The sequence below is a fragment of the Motacilla alba genome, chromosome 1 (assembly GCF_015832195.1).
Source record: "Motacilla alba alba isolate MOTALB_02 chromosome 1, Motacilla_alba_V1.0_pri, whole genome shotgun sequence".
Classification (NCBI taxonomy): Eukaryota; Metazoa; Chordata; class Aves; order Passeriformes; family Motacillidae; genus Motacilla; species Motacilla alba.
In genome coordinates this window covers 63,762,853-63,784,417 of record NC_052016.1, presented here as the reverse complement: position 1 = coordinate 63,784,417, position 21,565 = coordinate 63,762,853, and the positions used below count along the sequence as shown (strand labels likewise).

The 21,565-nt window shown below is 38.3% G+C and overlaps 1 protein-coding gene across 1 annotated transcript in view; it reads left to right on the top strand.

The window, feature by feature from the left end:
• GTF2F2 (general transcription factor IIF subunit 2) overlaps positions 1-21,565 on the top strand; it is an 87,000-nt gene that overhangs the window by 28,596 nt on the left and 36,839 nt on the right. The window contains exon 6 of the mRNA XM_038126809.1: positions 8,475-8,556. Within this exon, the coding sequence (XP_037982737.1) occupies positions 8,475-8,556 (82 nt within the window). The remainder of the gene's footprint in view (positions 1-8,474; positions 8,557-21,565) is intronic.

Genomic DNA, 21,565 nt, shown 5'->3' with positions numbered 1-21,565 from the left:
GCTGTATATGATATATCAAGCAGGTATTATTAATTAGGTTTGATTTACCACAAATTAGTAATGGTTTTATTTTTAACTCTTTGATGCTGTGGATGTGTTTAACATAACTTAGCCAGAGATTTCAATTGGTTTCTAATTTTTAAACATTTGGACTTTTTTTCAAGATTAACTCCTTTCACTAATTACTAAGGTGTTCAAGTTACTGAATTAGCAATTGAGAAAATGAAAAAGCCAATTAGTTTCAAGTAAGATTTTTTTTCCATTACAGGAGACATTAATTCAAATTTATTTTATTGTCAAGTGATGGAAAATTCACTTAATGTGCTTAGATTGTGCATAACTAAAATATTGAACCATCTTATTGTCTGTTAAACCTTAAGAGAATGATTGGTGGTTCTTTCATCTCACATAGTGAACTTCAAATATTTTGAAGCTGAGCTAGGAGCATCCTGGTATCAGTGACTAGGGATTTCCAAGGAGAGAAGGGATTTGTAAAAGACAAGAAGTTTTCCATGTGCAGTTAAACTGTCTGCATTTTAACAGACAAAATTTACAGAACAGTGCGTGTTCTCTTTTCGTCATCTTCTCAATGTTCTAACACTTGCAGTTGATATTTTCCACTTTTGTGAACAAGTAAGTATTCTTTAAAAGATCATGCAAAATAATTTTAGTGGTGTGTATGATAAAATATTCAAAATGGATTTGGTGTGGAAAATATACTCTGTGGAGTTCATGAATATTTACATTTAAACCTTTGAGACTTGAAAAAATTTAGAGCTACTGTAAAACTTTCATCCCCACAATCCCATGTAGCTTTATTTCACTGCAGCTGACAGTCATCTATAACACAAAACCAAAGCCTGGCATTTCTCAGTGAAAATTCTCCACTTTCTGTGCCATACTACGTACTTTCCCAAAAAGCCCTAATTCTTCCTTTGCACTTGTTGATACATATGGTATTGTAGTGCATGTAATTTTTGTGGGGTGGTTTCATATAGCTTATTGTTTTTTGAAGGTGTAGCTATGCTGGATTTCCTTTTTTCTGTCCTTTTGTCCATGCACTGAAAGACCATCCAAAACTTCATTTTGGCAAAGATACAGAAGTATTTCTTGCAATCAAGTTAGAGACTTTAACCATTTTTGTCCTCTGAGAGTCTTTTGTGTTGTATACCGGTCAGTCTGTGATAGCTGAGACGTACCAAGTGCATCCCAGATCTTCTTGCTTCCCACTTGGATTGAAATGGAGTAGCTTGCTGCTGGATGCTTTCCCCTCTTTTTAGTGAACTGTTTGTGCCCTCTCCAGCTGAAGTGTTCTGCTTACAGTGTGGGGTAGCAATCCTGAAGTGACTGCTGCTTCATGAATTTGTAGTGTCACCTGTATGCTGTGTTTGCCGTTGAAGTAGGCAATAGTGCTGGAATCCAGCAATTGAAAGGATATTGTTTTGGTTTCAGATTAAGTCAGGAAATACACTGGGCACCCTTTTGCACACTTAGGAGAGTGGCTATAGTAGTAGTACTCCCTTCCCAAGTTATGCACGCTTTGGGTTGCAGCAGAAGGGCAGTCCACAGAGATTTCCAGGTTCTTGCTCAGATAAGCTGTCCTGGAGATAGTGAGAATTCAGTGCTCATGTGTAGCAGCTGCACAGAAAAACAAAACTTAGGAGGAGGGGGCTAGGCATCTGCCCCTCCATCTGCCCTACATGTTTCCTTTTGGAAAATAAGTTCACTCTCACTCAACTTCCACCCTCTTCCTGAACCTCCTGGTCTGTAAGCTTGAGCATGCCATGGAACTGAGGATTCAGGACCAGAACACACCATGGAAAAGTTGGTGCTTTACTGGTGGTTCAGCTTACTTGCCTGTCCAAAGAACATCAGCTTTACTGACAGTCTGCTGTCAGTGAAAATAACCTGAGTTACAAAAACCAGCTAAATTTTTTATTAGAGTACAAAAGAATATGAGGAAAATTCTCAGCTATAGGAGGGAGAGAAATTTAGAAGTGTATTAGGAAGCCATGCTAATGCAATCTGTTAGGGTTATTGAGGCAGTTTGCTAGTCATTTATTGTCATAACACAGAAAATTGGTTGTTGGACAATTAGACCATTCAGTAGCTCCCGACTCACAGTGCTGGTAGCATAGAAATTCTCATTTCAAAAATATCTCCAGATGTTGATTAACAGCTATTGAAGACAAGCTCTACATAGTAATTAAAATTAAAGATTTTCAAACCAGCAAGTCTGAATAATTTACATTCAAGAGTTTCTAAAGGGCTGTCTAAGAAACTGTCAAAGTTGCTGTTGATGTTTTTAATAATTTTTAAGCACTGCAATTCTACAAGACTGGAAAAGCAAATGCTGTGCCAATATCTGAAAGATGAGTTAGATGAGACAGGTATTTAAATATGAAAAGGTACTGTATGAAGAATGATAAAATATCTGACTTGGAAATCGATCAGTTAAAAAATTAAGGGAGAGTAATATGATGCTAATCAATGTGTGGAGAAGAAATGGGTGGTGCCAATTTTTTTGCCCTTTTTTTTTAAATTAGAATTTGTTCAGCAAAGCAGGTGATGCTTTTTTCTGATAAATCCTTCAGTATGTTTCATTTGTCATTTTGTAGTAGAGTATATACCACATTAGTTTCCCTATCATTTAGCTATACAGAAGGCTTCAAACTGGCAGATATTAAGCAGAAAACTGTCATTCAGATGTTGCTGTGATTTGGTTCTTGGTCCAGTTTTTTTCTAGTGAGTGATCAAGGAGGTTGTTGCTGATGGTTTTGGAGATGATACACCTGAGAGTACAGTCAGTAAGGTGGTACATTGATGGTGCAGAACAATTTGGATAGTTGGTTAGGATAACATTTTATTATCACCATATACAAAGTTTATATGCCCAGGAATACACTGTAGATAGAGCTTGCAGTATTTATGTTTGCAGGAGAGTTAGGGCAGAGGTTCTGATCTATGTATAATAAGTCATTGACAGCTTAGCATGAGTTCTGTGCAGTGGTCAGTAAAACAAACATAGAATCAAACATAGTATCACTGGATGCCTAAATAAGGGAATGCCAAGTGAAGACCTGGAGAGCCTCTTCTGTAGTTGAATAGCTACCAGGGAAGGATGGTCTGAGAAGGGCACCAGTTTTGAGGCAAGAGAGGTGCCACAAAATGCCTTTGGTCTGTAAAAGCAGGGCTGAGGTCTAGTGAAGGAAGGGGCTATTCTTTGTCCAACCAGCACATGCAGAAGCCTGGGAAGCTGCACAGTGGTTTAAGTGAGCAGTGTGAGCTAACCAGGACTTCTGACCTGGATGCTGGTATGCTGATTTGGGCTGGGGTAGAGTTAACTTTCTTCACAGTGGCTGGTATGGGGCTGGGTTTTGGATTTGTTCTGACCACAGGGTTGATAATACAGAGATGTTTTTGTTATTGCTGAGCAGGGATTACACAGAGCCAAGGATTTTTCTGCCTTTTGTACTGAACACTGGTAAGGAAGTTAGAGGTGCATGGGAGGTTAGGAGGAAACACAGCCAGGACAGGTGACCCAAACTGACCAAATGGATGTCCCAGACCATGTGACACCATGCACAGTATATTAAGTGGGGGGAAGAAGGAGGAAGAGGGGAGACATTTGGAGTGATGGCATTTGTCTTTCCAAGTAACTGTTATATGCGGTACAGCCCTGTCTTTATCTCAGCCCATGAGTTTTCCAGCTTTTACCATTCTGATTCTCTCCTTGATGCTGCTGGTGGGGCAGTGAGTGGCTGCACAGGGCTTGTTTGCTGGCTGGGGTTAAACCATGACAGTTGGGAAGCAACAGCACATCTTCTAACAGCTGAGGAGCCGGAGGCACACATGCCCACAGCCTCGCCTTCCTGCACTTTCATTTCCTTTGTCCTGCTGCCTGAGAACCATGCATCCTGAGTGTGGTCTTCTTCTTTTTTCCTTGGCACTGCTTATAAGGCAGAGGAGTTGGTAAGCTCCAGAACCTGACCCACGTGCTGTCAAGTCTGGCTGTGAGAGACAATATTTCAGGAAAGACATACATGTACTGGACTTTCTCAGGCCAGTAAGAATGATTAAGAAGCTGAAGAACTGGCATAATGGAAGGTTCAAGGAAACATGATTTATTTTTATTCGGCTTGATAAAGGTGGAGACTATATAAGTGCTTGGATGGGCAGAAATGCTTTCCTAGCAGGCTCTTGAACTTAGCAGTCAATGGTCCAACAAGACAGTGTCTGGAAATAGAAGCTGAGTGCAGTCAGACTAGAAGATTGATACATTAAAATCTCCAAGCCAGTCCATCTCTCTCTCTCTAAAAACTACAACAAGCCAACCCCTATCAGGCCATCTTCTGCACAATTCCAGTAAATTTCTCTCCTGCCTGTTTATTAGCATTGGCTTAAGTGTTTCAACCATATTCTGTTCTTTGATAATGATTGTCAGCAGGATTCCAAGCTGGAATCTGTCTCTCCCCAGCATATCTATCATCTCACTGAGACAATAGTTGAAATTGCTTTATGAATTGGCACCGGGGCATTCAGGCAGGGAGGTCAGGGTGAGCATGCATTTGGCAGCTAATGGTGAACGTATGGGTTCTGTGGAGGAGCCTGTCTGGAGCATCACTAAGAGGGTACTTTGTACCTGCCAACACATGTTGGGCATTTGAGAGTGTGAGGCTCTTGGGAAAATGTCTTATTTTCCCTTCTCATCACTGATCTCAGCTAGTCTTTCAGACCTATTTACTTTGTACTATCTACTTTGAGTAAGTGTTTTTAACAGGAAACTACCATTTCTGTGCCTTGTTCATCCATTACCTCCTAGGCTAATGTGACTATGGAAATATCAAGGCAGATGTGTAGCATTTTGGATATCTTTTCATTGCAACTGTGGTCATGCAACAGTTGAAGAAAGGCCCAAGTCTCTGAATTTGAGTTTGGTGAATGAGGTCTGAGTAGGTTACAAAGGGAATAAAAACTGTGTTCCCTCACTGCAGGCTTGCATCCAGAGGTTTGCGTGTATCTTTGTGTATTCTGCTAGACTCTGAGGTTGTGTTAAAATCCCAAAGAGGGTCCAGGGAAAGTGGGACATAAGCCTTGGTGTTTGGACAGTGGATTGTCTGAGAAAGCAGACAACCTTAGCTGCAAGGTGGTGTTCAGGAGACTATACACAGCCTTGTGCATTAAGTGATTGGAACATTTCGTCTGGATTTGACTACAAAAATCAAATCTGGATCAGTGGTAATTAAAAGAGGGTGTTGGCCAAGACATTAAAAATGAGATACCAAAGAAGTTGTGGATACCCTAATCCTGACAGTGCTGAAGGACAGTTTGGATGGGGCTGTGTGCAACCTGGTCTAGTGGAAGGTGTTCCTGACCATGACAGGGGGGTTGGAACTGAGTGATTCTTAAGGCCCTTTCTAACCCAAACTATTATGTGATTCTTTGGATAAACATGCTTAATTGGCATGTTCATTTTCTAATTAGTTAGTGGGTAGGAACTCTGATCCTGATCCTTAAAACTGAAAAAGAATTTGAAAATTGTGCTAGGTGCAGGGAGATTGATAGTGACATGTCAGTGTTCAGGCAGCTGGGTGAGATGGTTCAGATGAATCTAGGTTAGCTAGCCTTGAAACCTGTACCACAGAAGTGAGCAGAAAAATTGTTATGGCATTGAAGAGGTATCTAAGATTGGAAATGTAATGAATGCTAGCAAACATGGCTTTATGTAAAGTTTTTCTGGTCCAACAAACCTAATTATGTTTGTTTTGAAGATTATAAGTTTAAAGTAACAGCACATTTGCAGCCTGCTTAGCATTTCCTAATGCACATAGTCTAGATCCTTGTGACATTCTGATTTATATTAAAAAAGAAATTAAAACAAGCACAGAACAAGATTAAAAACTATCTGACAGTTATCAGAAAGGAATTATGAGTAGGAAGCCTCTTGAGTTGTAGTTTGAAGGGCTTGGTCAAGGATTAGCAAGAAGGACAGTGGTAAGAGAGAATCACTGCTTATAAAATGTGTCGTGATTGACACAAATGCAGGTCAGACAGTGAGTAACTATGACAGGACTGTCATAGTGTGACTGGGATTGCTTAATTCACAGAATCTGTTTTAAAGACAATGTGTTTTCACCAAGCCAAAGGCATTTATACACCTGGGCAATGCAGAGCACGTAAGTAAAAGGCGAGGCTTAGAAAAGACTCAAAATAGTTGTATTAGTAATATAATAGCCAGTCAACTCCACAAACCCCTAGAAATTGGTTTTTAGAGACAAATTGATCTTAACCCATTTTTAGCCATCTAAGCATGAAGCAGTCATCGGACACAGACACCGTGAGCCCCTTCCTCCAAAAAAAACTTACCAAAAAAACCCACCAGGAAATAGTTTCATTCTAAAAGAGATGGGAGCATTTTTTTTCCTGACAGTCTCCCTTCCTCCCTCTCTCTGCTGAATTCACAGATTCTGAATAACATTCAAATGGCTTGAGTGAGGTGAAAGAAATTCCAGCTCCTGTATCTGTTATTTTACTTCCATATATGGTTTACATGGTTTACATGGTTTACATTATAAAATCAGTTCAGTAGTATTATGTCTGGTTTCTGGTCTCTGTTATCTTAAAAGATCATTTCGAGATCGAACAAGATGCAAATAAGAAACCCCAGACTGATTTAAGTATGGCAAAAATGTCTTATAATGAGATAATGCATGAGCTTGAATTGGTTCATTTATTAAAAAGGTGATTGAGAAGCAACTTGATAATGATTTGTAAGTACTTTCAAAGGGAAAAAACATCAGGTACTGAAAGACTCTTGACCATAGTATAGAAAGTCATGAGAGGAATCAACTACTAGAAGCTAAAGACAAATTCTTTAAAATTGGAAATTAAGCAGCAATATTAGTGCCACTTTAGCCACAAATAAGTTACTAGGCTCTGTAAAGAAGAAAGACCATACAATTTTGGGAAATTAAGCAGCAATATTAGTGTATTGGAAATTAAGCAGCAATATTAGTACCACTTTAGCCACAAATAAGTTACTAGGCTCTGTAAAGAAGAAAGACCATACAATTTTTCTGTCCGTGATACATAGGAAGTCAGGCAAATTTGCCAGGTTGTCTTTTGACCATTAAGCTGGGAATCTACAAAGTCACAAGTATTTTAAAACAAATTTTCTTCTGTTTCATTCAAACCTATCTGAAAAAATATGGCTTTCTTACTGCTTTCAAAGATTTAGTTTGAATCAATCCAATAAATTTTAGATTAGATAATTTTAAAATACATGATGTCTAAGTAATTGCTTCTGGCATTTTTCAGGGAGAGCAGACTTAGATGTGCAGATGTAGTAATATTTCAGTCTATAAGGTGAAAGGAAATCCAGAGGTGTCTCAGAGTGCCTTGGGTTACTTGGACATCGGTATTTCTCACCCTTTCTGTCATCTTCTATGACATTGCCAGCAGAAGGTGACGATGACAGTGTAGTGCTCTTGGAAGGACACTTTAATACTGGGAGCTAATCAAGCCTTTAAAACTCATCCTTTCTGCTAATGCAAGGCTGTTCCAGAAGTGTTTGTTTAACACATATTGCGCTGGCTATGCCCAAAACAGACGGATAAATTGACATGCGCTCCTCCCACATCCACACAGCAAGCACTAGAACACGGTAGTAGAAGTGGTTTTCCCACCATCACTTCTCTCTTCATTGCTGCATTAAGTTGCTTTTAATTTTTGGGTTTACCTACCTTTATGGTGTAGGCTGGTACTGCTCTGTTAGTCATCCTTGCTTTAGGCAAAAGGTGGTTACGTAGGGTAACAAAGTGACTGCGTCACTTTGTGGCGAATGTACAGAGAGGAGTATTACCTGAATACATGTATGTGGTGTCATAGATTACTAACTGAAAACTTTTACTTCTTTTCCCTGACTGTTACCGTCTGTTGTACTATTACTTATTTTTGAGTTGTGTTCGTTTAGTGTACTTTAAAAAAAAATTGTAACAAGAGGAAAATGCGGTACTGTTTTCCTGAGAATAAGAATAAAATTAGCTTTTGTTTTATATTCCACTAGTTTTGGATACTTTGATTATCGGATTCTCTTTGTAGATTGTTTTTTTCATAGCCACTGATTGTATTAATTGGCCATTTACAAAAAAGTTCTTAGATAATAATCTGAGTGCAACATCTAGAGAAAGGAGTTCCAATCTCTTATTTAAAATTTGATCTCTGTGATTCATTCTTAATATGTAAAACATCTGAAGGCAAAACAAGGTAGTCTAGGGTATACCAGCTGTCCAGACATATTTTTCGTGCTTATTTCTTTGGTGTCTGAATAGCAGATATTTTAGAACTTGATTTGAGAATTTAGAATTATGTTATATTTAGTAAATTCTTAATTAGTGAAAAATAATTCAAATGCTGACTGTTTTGGTGGATCTTATTTTAATGTCCAGTTTTACTTCATTTTCTTTTTATTCTAGATAAACTTGCCTTGGAAGGAATAGTGGTGCAACGTGCTGAATGCAGACCTGCAGCTAGTGAAAATTATATGAAGCTGAAAAGGTAGGAGTCCTTCATGACAAATGATATGTGATATCTGACTTTGGTGCTTTTATTATTGCCTTACTAGGGAAGGGTGATTTCAGTATTATCATGGTCTTACACCAGATCTACACAGAATCAGAACTGATCTTGCTTTTGGGGTGGATTTACTGTAGGGAGGGAGTGAAGGCTGCTGTGGGCATTGTATCTCCCTCTGGTTTTGCCTGGTGGGATGATGCAGACTTCTGCATCCATTCATATGCAAATCTCTTACTAGAGCACATGTACCTTTTCATATCTGAACATATGACTGTATTCAAATGTGATTGAAGCTGAATTTCCTGAGGACTTAAGGGATTACATTGGTCTGCTCGGGTGAACTTCTCAAGTGTGGGTTTCTGTGGATCACCCAAGTTTGATTCCACTTTACACTGTGCCATGCTAGACAAAAAGAATCTCTGAGAAGATGTTTATGTCAAAAATGGGGAAGAGTTTCTGGAGAAGTGCTGGACCTAAGCTGGCATGGTTCTTAGAAAAAGTAGTGACTGAAAATACCAGAAGTGGAATGGAAACCACAGCACACACATTTAACAGGATCATATAGTGAGTTCTGAAAATTTAAGCAAATATCTCTAGAATTTACCATGTGATTCATATATCTTATGGGTAATTAACTTGATGATGTTCTCTGGTAGTCAGATTTGGGATCGAACTGTGCCTTATATGAAGTCCATATTTGCATATTTTAAACATGTGGGTTTTCATTAAATCACCTTTTTATACTGTGAGTTTGTAGTAAATAGAGAAATTCAAAGCAGGAAATTTCAGGAAGAGAATTGTCTGTGACTGATTTAAAATTGGCAAAAGAAACATAAAATGCTAAGTGGCGTTTTTCTCTGATGCCTGATCTGATTTCTATGTATCATATACATTTTCAGTATCTTGTATTTTATTAACTTTCTCTGTCATCTAAATTGCTCCAGTATTTCCTTACAGAATTCATTCAGTTTTGACATTCTTTGACATTTTATGTTGTAGCTGTTGGAAATTAGTACCATAAGTTTGTTCCTGTACAGTGAGCTACTTAATTTCAAACTGAGTTCTATGATTGCTGTTATGGTTTTTGTCATCAGTAGGAAATGGAGATGAGGCAAATGTAATGTTATAGAAGAAGACTCATTTCAATCTGGCAATTTTAAATATACATGAATATAGAATGTAAGATGTATTTGCTTCATACTTGTTCTAATCACAGGTTTCCTGATCCAAGTGCTTTTTTTGCATTTTGTACATAGTTGATCAGATAAGCTTCTTCTGGAAAGGCCACAGAAGGAGACCAAAACAGAACTGATAGCTTTAATTAAGTACTACCCAAACTTAGAATTTTTCAGCATTCTACTTTCTGTCATGCATGCATGGATGCAGCCCCTCCTGGTATTCAGTTTTGTCATGTTCTACTCCTATAGGAGTACTTCCAACAGAAGTACAAATACAAAAGCACATTTTGTCTCTGAAAACATTGGCAGGTGAAAGCAATGGTACCGTTGTTTTTTCCTTCCTCTAGAAAAATTGTCAGGCTGTGTATTCCTACTTTCTAACTTCACATGTTGTTAAAGATTTTTTGCCTTCTACCAAGAAGTTGAAAAAAATAGTCTGATCTGCTGAGAATCAGCATGAGATTTAGCACATCTAGCAGTCACAGCCTCAGAAGGAATTGGTTTATATCCAAATACTGTATCTGGTATTTGAGTAGTAGGATCTAACTTTTCACTCCCTTTATGCTCTCCCACCCTCAACATGCTACAGTCTGTGCATAAAAAAAGGTGACAGCATTAAATATAAAACACATACGTTATAGAGCTGTGTTATATTAAACCATTTTGTTCATTTTTCTATTTACTGTTGTGCTTTATATGAGAGAGACTCTTCAAAAATGGAATTTATAATATTGATAAAACAGTAAGTCTATTGTGTAGGCTTTGAGTGCTATAATACTAAGTTGAGTTGGGAAGGAAGTAAAATTAAAAGATAAATGCAGTAGCTTTAAATGTTTAAGATCTAGAAAATGGAGCTGCACACTCTCAAAATCTGTAATCACTTTTTTTCTGAGAGCTGGCAGTAACCAAAAAGGATTATATACTTCCTGGTATTAAATGCAGATACAGATCCTGTCTATTTTGCCGTCTGCATCTGGGTCGAGGAGATGAGCTGATGGATGCCTGGCATGGCATTGGTTTCCTTGCTGTTCTGTAGAGTTTCAGTGTGAGGATGAAGCGATGGTCTTGTGATGGGCTTGCTGGCAGTTAAGTGGGAGAGAAGCGTGACGTGTGGGTTTAAGGATGGATGATGAAACTACAGAAACTGGTGACATGTGTGAGTGAAAATGTTAGCAAACGTTGTACTCGGAAGGGTTTTTCCCCCCACACTTTTGATTTGATTACAGAAAGGATGGAGATGGCTGATGTTCCCAACACGTTGAATACAAGGTACAGACGTGTGTCTAGGGATAGCTACTCCCTAACTAAGGTAAAACAGAGGCTGTGTGACCTTCACTTGGTATTCCATTTTGCAAGTTTTTTTTGTCAGCAGATTTATTTTAATTTTTTCAGTTTTCCTGAACTTCACATTCTAGAAAAGGGACAAATACCATGAAAATCCCATTATCCTACAGTAGTAAAGCTTTGTGCTATTGAACTTCCTGCAAAATTTTTATTAGCAGTGTATTTCTTCATAGCACCTTAATGATTGGTTTTACATTTGCTGTTATTGAGGCTAGCTGGAAAATAATGTATGTGGTTTCCAAGCACCTGTCATGATTTCTGTCTTGTGGGAGTGGATCTCATGATCCCATTTAAAAATATTTGGACTGTGTGGGGAAAAAAGTAGGCAGACCATTCCTAACTGCAGTCAGCTTTGCTGTGCAGTGTCACAGAAAATACTGTGCCTACACTACTCTACAATAGGACCCTTCTTGCCCCATGGAGCCTGTCAGACAGTGGGGGCACATGTGAACTGTGGTAGCAGTGCGTGCGTCACAGGTGGGGGTCACACACATGGCTCACACTCTGTATTTGCACCAGGCTTGTGTCCCCACCATCCATGTCATCCAGGCAGGTTGCCTTTCCCTTCTGTCAGGCTGCCTTAGGCAGGCTCCACATGCTCCCTAGACAGTCCCACACAAACCAGACTATTTTCTTACTCTAGTCAGCTTTCCACCATGCAGATGCATTGTCTGTGTCATAATTTTGCCTTTCTGAGGCTTAAGAGATTTTAATTTTGTGATTCCAATGTTTAACCACCTTGGATTAATGACCCCTCCAAAGAGAGAGATCTTCCAAGCAGCTTGTCTGCACTGGGAAACATGGGGCACAGGAGAAGAGGAGTTCCCCAGACATTCAGGATCGCTTCAGGGTCCAGATGACTTGAGAGGAGATGAGAATACGATTTTGATCCTCCTAAGGAGTGTTTGCTATTCACAAAAGAGGGAAAATGGAGGGCTGGGGTTGTGCAGGCGGGAAGAAAGAGGCATAAAACATTCCTTTTTTTTTTATTTTTAAAATACACTTTCTAGCATATTAATTATATGGTTATGGAAACTGATACTTTCTTAAAATTTGGGAGAGACCATTGATTTGATCACTGGATCTCAGTTTCCTTCTTTTTGTAAAAGCCTGGAGGCAGGATAAAAAAAGTAGGCTTTTCTGGCTGACTTATGATTTTTCTTTTGTTTTACCTTAAAATGGCTACATTACAGCATGGTATGAAATTTGCCTTCTTTCTGTATTTTAAATATCATCATGCCAGTTGTAGCCACCTCAGATTCTTTCCGCCACATTACCTGTTTCTATCCTTGCACAGGTCCTCACGTCCATTCTCTTCATCCCTCTGATCATAGCAAACTCTCTTCTTCCCCAAATCTTTCTCAGTCCCCCTTTCCCATTTCTGCTTCTCCATTTACTTATAGAAAAAAATATTTTCAAAAGTATTTGGACCACATCAGTATCTTACACATTTCATTTTAAGGTAAAGTTAAGAAGAAAAAAAAATCTCTGAGAGCAACTTCTGCAAAGCTCTGATTCAGACTGACATGGTGAAGTTGAGTAGCTACAGAAAGGTCTCTAGGACTGCTCAGGTCCTCTGCACTAGGGTGGCTGGGCAGCAGGCTCACAGTTCTCAGAGGAGGTTTTGAAGGCACTTGTGAAGTGCAGCTCAAGCAGTTGATGTGTGGTGTGACCTGTTTGTTAACGCTTCTGCAACAGTGGAGAATGGCAGGCAAAAAAGGATGAATTCAGTGCCCTTGTTTCATTCTCAAATGTGATGCTGAAATGCTGGTCACCTTTCACAATGGCTTTTGGAATACTCTGGTTTGACTATACCTAATTTGAATTACTGAAGTCTCACAATACCTACACCAAGTGAAGAAAAAGAAGGAGTCTTAGGATTACCAAAAGCCTACAAGAGCCAACATTTAACACTGCAACAAGGGTTGTAATCCTTATAGCTCTCTTAAGTAATTTTAAAATATGTCTTGAAGTGTCATTAGTGAAAATAGTGGTTGCCAGTATGACAGCTTGTAACAAGGCTGCAAGAATTTTGTCTATCTTCTTGTTTTTTCTTATAAGAGATTTCTACAGAGAATATAATGAAAGTCCTTATAAAAGCTGCTGGAAGAAATGTGCATAATAGACTTTTAGGAGTAATGGGTTGTAAAACATTTTAGAATAATGAACTTCCACATTTGAAAAGTCATATTTCTTTACAACCATATAATGGAGGCCTCTAGAAGTCCTGAAGCTTCGTGTTCTAGGTCAAGCAAGTGAAATTAAATTAATGCAGATGAGATGCTCACCTTTTTTAAAGTACTGAGAGAGTATTGACTGACTGACAGTTCAGTATATTGCTGAAAATGAGCATTATGCCAGGGGTTTGGTTTTGGTTTTTTTTTTTTTTTTTGGTTGGGGTTGTTTAGGGTTTTTTCCTCTTTTTTCCCCCACAAATACTTCCCACTAACAGAAGAAAATGAGTCATTTGACCACCATGCCACTTCCTGTATATTCTTGTAGATATGCTTAGTTGGCTATGAATTCCTTTCCAAAATACATAAGTATTCATACATCTGTGCATTTTCCACAAAGGCTGACGTGCTGCACAAATGCTGCTCAGTTTGTTTGAGGTGGGAAGCCAATTTTATGCAGGGCTGAGATTGCATCTGCCTGTCAGTCAATGCAACCTTGATTTTTCAAGTATCAAAGATCAGTTTCTCTGGCTTGAGGTAAGATTCAGCATAGTAAAAAACCACATTCCTAGGGTATTTTAAGTTACTCATCAAGTACAAAAATATATTTTTTTTCATATGCTAGAGTATTTCCAATCACAGTTTTTCCTGAAGAGTTATGTGCACTTTGTAAAAAATTAATGTTAATCATGTTCATGTAGGTTAAGCTGTACTGTTAAGATATGTATTCAATATGATTCTTGTGTTCCTCGGCACCCACCAGTTTTTAAGAAATCATGCAAATAACACTCTAATTGTGAACAGTTGGACTGCAAAGTAACAGACACACTTCATGTATTTGTGTCCATTTTGGATCCATTTTTCACTTTTTTTTTCCAGAGTAGTGGAGAGAAGCAAGTAAGAAAAACAAGGTTTAAGTGAGATGAGCTCAGCAGCCCAGAGAAGTGGTTATTCCCCATTTCAGCAGTCAGGAGTGTTGCTGCTTTTGTTTGTTTCCTGTATATATTTTTTGTGATCTTAGGCTCCTTTCACTGTCCCTTGTCTTTCTCATTTTGTCTGTTGTTTTTTGTTGTTTTTACAAGTGGTGTTCTGAGACTGGATTTTTATAGGCCTTTTATATTACTATGCTTTTTTGTTCAGTGATATGAAAAAGGTTGTAATTTTGGTCGTTGCTTCCAGCCATTATAATGATACTAATAAATAAGGCATAGCCTACTGTTGGTAATGCAGCAGGTATTTTATCATGTTTCTCTTAAATCTGCAGCTGGATGCAGAAGGTTAATATGTTCTTTGTACTCCATTGTGCTTTTCAGCTTCTAGTAACCAAGTGTATTCAGGCTAATCTGAGGGGGATTGGGCAGGGGGGAAGAAAGAGGCATAAAACATTTTTTTTTAATACGCTTTCTAGCATATGAATTATATTGGTTATGGAAACCGATACTTTCTTAAATTTTGGGAGAGACCATTGATCTGGTCACTGGATCTCAGTTTCCTTTTTTTTTTGTAAAAGCCTGGGGGCAGCATAAAAAAGTAGGCTTTTCTGGCTGACTTATGATTCTTCTTTTGTTTTACCTTAAAATGGCTTCATTGCAGCATGACCTGAAATTTGCCTTCTTTCTGTTTTTTAAGTATCATAATTTCCACGTGAGAGTCACAGAATCACAGGATGGTTGAGGTGGGAAGGGTCTCTGGAAGTCATCTGGTCCAAACACCCCTGCTCCATCAGGGCCACCTAGAGCTAGTTGCTCAAGATTGTGTCCAGATTCGTCTGCATTTCTCTGAAACTAAAATGGCTTCTGAATAGAGAGCATAGTGAATATGTTCTGTGCCTTTTTAGAAAGGTATGTTGTTGATAGAAGCCTAGCATGAAGGTCATTTTCAGAAAGAAGAGAGATTCTTTGGGATGAATATTTAAGAAGAGTTTATGGCAAATACTCCATGAATTTTTCCTTATACTTGCGGAAGGAAATCAATAGTTGTAATTGGAGAGTTCTCATTGCTCTGGGGTTTTTTTGACATAAAGTTCATGAAACAGAGGCATTGCATTTAAGAACATACCTAGTTTGCCTTTATGGTAATTAGCAAAATAGCATCCATTTCCTTTCTATCTGCTGAAAGCAGTGAGGCTAAAAATAGTCACCCTGGAGTATGTTCAGGCTTCAGTCGTAGCCAGCTTCTTCAGGCTCGAAAAAAGCCTCACTCAGTACCAGTGCTCAGCACCAGAAGTTCTGGATATTTATAATTCTAGTAAACCTTAATGTCAGGGGCACTGATTCCTTCTCTTGAAACCGGAGTCCTGGGTGTTGTACAATGCTGGAGGTTCTTTAACCAGGGTGAACAATAATTACAAAGATGTCTCTGCTGCTAAGGTGCTTTCCAGATTTCAGTGAGGGACTTGTTTAGTATGTAGGAACATACTTCTTCTTCCCAGGGTAGCACATTCCTTTTCATCCTCTTTTCCATCTGTATTATGAAACTCATACTAGAGTGGGTGAAAATCTGGGAGTTCAGTTTTAACTACCATGACTGATCTGGTGTTACTGAGGTAAATAAAAAAAGCTCATTTCTTCATTGGTGTCAGCATTTTCTCTGTTGCAGAGCTCACTGAAGCTCATGGATCATTTACTGGCCACCATTCCAAATGCTGTAGTTATGTTGAGTACTGCCAGTGTTCTTGCTTCTGCAAAACTGCTTTGGCAACTACCAGCCTGACAAGCTCAAATTGTCACAATATGTGGAATGTCAGCACCATACCACATCTTCTATTTTTAAGCTGCTTTTTTCACATATTACTGATGATTTTTGGAGTTTGTAACAGATCAGTAGACTGGTATTGTCCAACACTTCCCTGCTGCATAAGAGCTCCAAAAATTCTATGGTGTCATTGAGTACTAAAAGCTACCTGGTGCAGAATCAAAGATTAGAATCATCTGGTGGCAAATTCTGTTGCTGATGTATTGATTTCCTGGCTTATCAAAACATTTCTGAAATTTATGAAGCTACAGGAAGGCACTGAGACAATGGTCTGAAAGGTGGCAGGGTGCACAGGTGTCCCTCCAAATAGCGCCTGTTGCTTGGGATGTCACCAAGTTCAAGGAAATTCATAGATGACAGACTGTCCATCCTCTGTTTCTGGTTCTTTTTTAAAGGAATGTCTGTCTGTAGGATTCCAGTGCTTATCAAACTGGGTTTCCCTGTCATCAGTGGGTGATTTAATTCCTGCAGACATGGCAAAATTCCAGTGGGGGCTTAAGTCCCAAAGTGCCATAGCACCAGGTACCATGGAGGAAAGCTGTGGAGGTACCTCCTGTGCTCCTTAGAGGCTCTGTGGGTGGAAAAGATGCCAGCTTTGGAAATTAATCACAGCATTGCACAGATAATAATACAAGATACTGAAGCACTGCAACAATCAGTTAGTACTCAGGCACAATCCTGAAATGTTTTCCAATAGGGAGGAAACTGTGCAGCCACCTGCTAATGCTTGAGTCTGGGTTGTTTTTAAAAAGGCTTTAGAGTTGAATTCAAATTAATGCCATAAAATGGAAAAGAGCAGTAAATCACTTCCTTTTGCTTTAAGCGAGAGATATAATGTAAAATTCTTTGAAATTCACTCGTCTAGTCTACTTAAACTCACTTTTCTTCTCTTGAATCATCTGGATAGAAAAAATGGGATTGACCGTATCAAAGGCCAACAAATTATACTTAAGCTGCAAATGCAGTGAAGGAACTTTAAAATCATAGGAGGCTTATTTACACTTCAAATCAAATGCAAATCATTTTCAGTAATATTTTGCACAAAAGCTCTTCTACAGACCGTTACTTCCCACAGCTTGAAAGAAGCAGAAATTAATACAAAGGACCCCTACCTGAAATATTTCTTATGTACATTCATGTGCATACACAAATTTAACAATTTCATATAAAAACAATGGCTCACAAATTCTTTGTTCTTTCCATGCCTTAATTTAAATACAAATATGTCTGCTTATGGCCTAAAGAAGAACATATGCTGCCATTTTAATTCAGTTACCATTGCAAGACTGACATGATTGTGAGAGGATGAGGTGGTTTCTCTTTGAAATGGTATTTTATCAACAGAATATGATTTAAATGTCAGTTCTAGTGATGTGTCCCTTTCAAGTCCCTTTCAAGTCTACATTGAGTTTGAAATTTTCAAGCTGCTTTGTGCTTTTTAATGAAAAATATTTTCTAACTGCCCCTTGTATACAATAATTGCACCATTCCTGAAATCTGTTACTATGTCCTTGCTAGACTATTGCCTCATTTGTTTCTAGTCAGTTGCCTGGGATTTAATCATTGTCATTTTGGTGTCTGTGATACTTCACTGAAAATTTTGCACTAAGCCAGTACCACCATTAGGACTCAACACAAATGCCTCTGCGCTAGTCGAAAGAGTATTACAGCTCAAATCTGGCTGTATGTTTGTTGAATAGGACAGTGAAACTCTTACAGGGCTGATGCACTTTATCCATACCTGAGATTGAAATGAGAAGTTTTTTCTGAGCTAACCGTGTACCTTGAATGCTATGATGACCCCAGCAGGAAAGCATGAAGAGTGCTCATAGACTCTACTGCTTAGTTCCTCCCCTGCTGGCCCGGGCAGAAAGCTGGAACTGAGGCAGCTTTGTGACAACTACCAGTGATCATTAAGGTTTAGGGTCAATGTTACTTTAGTTTATAATTTTGTTTAAGTTTCTTCTGTAGAACACATAAATGTATGATAATATGCATATTCTGCACCTGAGGTAGGGCAATTCCCAGTATCAGTGCCAACCAGGTGATTGAGAGCAGTCTGGTAGAGAAAGACTTGAGAATAATGGTAGATGAAAACTTGAACATGAGCTGGCAATGTGGGCTCTCAGCCAAGAAAGCCTCTCACACAGGAGTTGTAAAGATCTGTTCTTGCCTTGAAGTGCCGTGTTCCAGGTGACTGCTCTGTGCTTTCCCTGTGCCTCACAAGAAGACTGAAATGTTCAAACTCAAAATGGATACTGCATCACCTGAGAGTTGTCAGCTTTTCCTGTTTCAAGTTTGAAAGCAAGGCATAGCATAAAGTATTAAAACTTAGAAAGATTATATGCCACTACTTGAAATTAAAGTTTCCAACAGAGTGTAATTAATATATCAAAGCCACTAAGTGGATATGATTAAAAAAATGCTCTCATTTTCACCCAACTTTCTGACATACCTCAAGGCTGATAATGTTCTGCACTAAAAGTGGCTCTGCATGCCTGAATTAAAATCCTATTGATATCCAAATGTATCATGTTGGTACGTATTGATATATGTTACCTGCTCTATCAAGATTATTTAATTTTCTTTTCTGTGGGATCCATTGTCTCTGCTTGGGTGTTGTAACATAAGCTAGCTAAAGCCATTTCTAGTTGAGCCATCTCTGAACAGTTTAGAAACCACAGTGGGCACAGACCAGAACTTAGGTTTAGAAGGTAGAGAAGGGCAATAGTGAAACCTGTAGCAGCAGACTGATTGGATTTGGGGTGTTTTGGAGGACAGACTGACTTTTTTTTTCCCATTGATCACTGTATGTGTCTTCTTTTATCCCCTACCTTCCCTTCTCTCATCCAGGGTACATTTCTCACTCAAACTTTAGGTGTGCTGGATGCTTCTGGTGTTGTCAAGCACTCAAATACTTGCTGGTAGAAGTTTAGGGTTGCCCTTTCTAACTAAGGTGAAGTTGCAAGTTTATCCAGGAGTTATCTTCAGCAGCAGTTTTAAAATATAAAGAAATTTAAATCTGTGCTCAACTCATACAGTGTGTTCTATTGATAATTTATATTTGATTTTCCAAATGCCAAAGATTAAAAATCTCCTGTCTTATTAATGTATCAGCTCATCCTGACAGACAGTTCTGAGAATTAATTCTGCAATTCCAAAAATACCTGCCAAAAATAAACAGGTACAGCACCATCTTGCAGGTTTTGGGTACACTGAAACAGTAACTGAGGAAAGCGTGAACAGACTGGGTCCTAACCATAGTTAATGGCAATGATGTCTCTATGTTAGGTCTTTGAACAGGTCCATATTTTTTCAGGCATATCTGACTAACCCCTTTCTTAATGATAGTGGCAGAATCAGGAGGAACTGTACCCTGTGACATGTAATATAAATTTGAATTACTGCCTTGCTGTTCCCTCAGATCGTGTGTTCTTGAGTGCTGACTGAGACCTTGCCAAGGAGGAAGATAAAGAAGAAATAGTAACGAATTAGACAAAGAAATAGCTCACCAAAGAGCTTTTCTCTGTTCCTTCTGCTCTTGGTTTCATTCAGTTTTGAGGCTTTGAGCTGCGTTCCCGACAATAGGCATGGGGAAATTAGGGATTTTACAGGGTTCATTTCTGTTTATAACATGAGGTTCTGACTTCATTATTCCAGTCTGCAGACAGCAGAGATACACAGGCTTCTGTCCTTCTTCAGAGCTGGTTGAACAGTTTTATCTCATGTTAGAGTCAGTTAGGAACGTGACAACACCTTTAAGGTGAGGAATCGAAGTGTAAAAAAATAGCTTAATACGAATCCTTATCTTCCCGTGAGCTCAGGCACTTGTTAACCCTTAGACCATCATGACTGTGACAATGCAACCACTTCAGATCTAAAACAATAAAGAGGTGAAAAAAATCTCTTTCAAAATGGTTCAGATTTTTTAAAAGGTGTTTAGCTGGGCCCAGTACTAAAGAGACACACATCCTGTCTGCTAAGCTTATTTTTAAAAGTTCTTGTCATATCTGAAAAGATCCTAGCTCTCCAGCAGTGTTAACTATAGCTGTTTCTGAGGTTAAAGAAAGCCCTGTGCTCAAAACCTGTTACAAGGTTCAATATTATCTGTATCATAGTTCACTCCATTTTTTTTTTCTAATTGGAAAACAGACAGGAGGAACAGGAACACAAAAATATCCATGGCCAGATTTCTTTTTGTGAAAAAAGAGAAGAAAATCCCTGCATTCTGGGATATATTCTGAATTGTGATGTCATCTTGAAAGAGAAATTTCACTGTATGTGAGTGTAGGCGGGAGTAGAAAAATATGTGATAAAAATAGCAGACTACGTGGAAATTAACACCAATATGTGGATGCATACCTGAAGATGTTAAATGATAATGTCTGAGAGAGAATTACCCTTTAGATCTGTATTTATATAATACATTTCAAACTAAAATTTAAAAAAAACCAAACCACCCATATATCATTTTCAAATTACATTTCAAATAATTTCTTTATTTTGAATTCTAATTTCAACTCAGACATTGGCTTCTGTTTTGACTTTGGGAGCTGCCTAGAAAAATCACGATCATTTTAACTATTCTGCAGTTGGTGGCTCATGTTGACAAAGAACTTTTCAACAAAATCCACGAAAACTTAGTACTCTTTCTCTGAAGTGAAATTCAGGGAATAAGTACTAGGTCCTGAAAGTATGAAACTATAATCAAAATGCTTAGAGCATTAAGAAATCACTGTATTGCAGAAAAGACTCAGAAAATACTTAATAAGATGTTAATTGATCAAAACTATGATTTTCAAAACAAGAGACTGCTTTTGTAGGCTCTCATGAAGCACATCTATAGGTACAGCAAACAATTTTTTCATACCCCATGTTTATGGTATTGGAAGCAAAGATATATTTTGTAGATTGAGAAAACATAGAACTTCATGAGGCTAATTTGTACTGTATAAAATAAACTCTCTTCTAAGTCAGTATGGTTAAACAACTGGGAAAACCACTGATACTTATATTGAGCACTGTTCTTTTATTCTCTTACTGTACCTAATGTTGCCAGAAAACCACACTTCAGATGTGCTCTTAAGTATCAGTTGGTTTTGTTATTATCAGCAGGAAGCAGGAGCAGCATATGTCTATGGGAATGCAATTTATGATAAAATACACCTAATTAAATCTCTTGAGGATTTATGTTCACACATGCTGTGAAACTGAATCATATGAATATTTCCTAATAAATTAAAGCATCTGTTTTAAATTTCTAACTGTGCACCTAAACCTCATTTCCCGGTCTTTATACTACAAATTTAAATTAACATGAAATGTACTTTATTACTGCAATATCGACCATGAGAGGTACTCAGGGCAGTTTGGAGAGAAACACCTACAGTGTAGTTATGCTGCCACATTATTCGAGTAGGAGTAATGGTGTAGGTTTTATAAATTGGTGCCTAAATCAGCCAACTGGAGTAGATTATTAAAACTGTTTTTATTGCTATTTCTTCTTTTAACTCTTTTTAGCCTATTGTCATATTAGAAGAT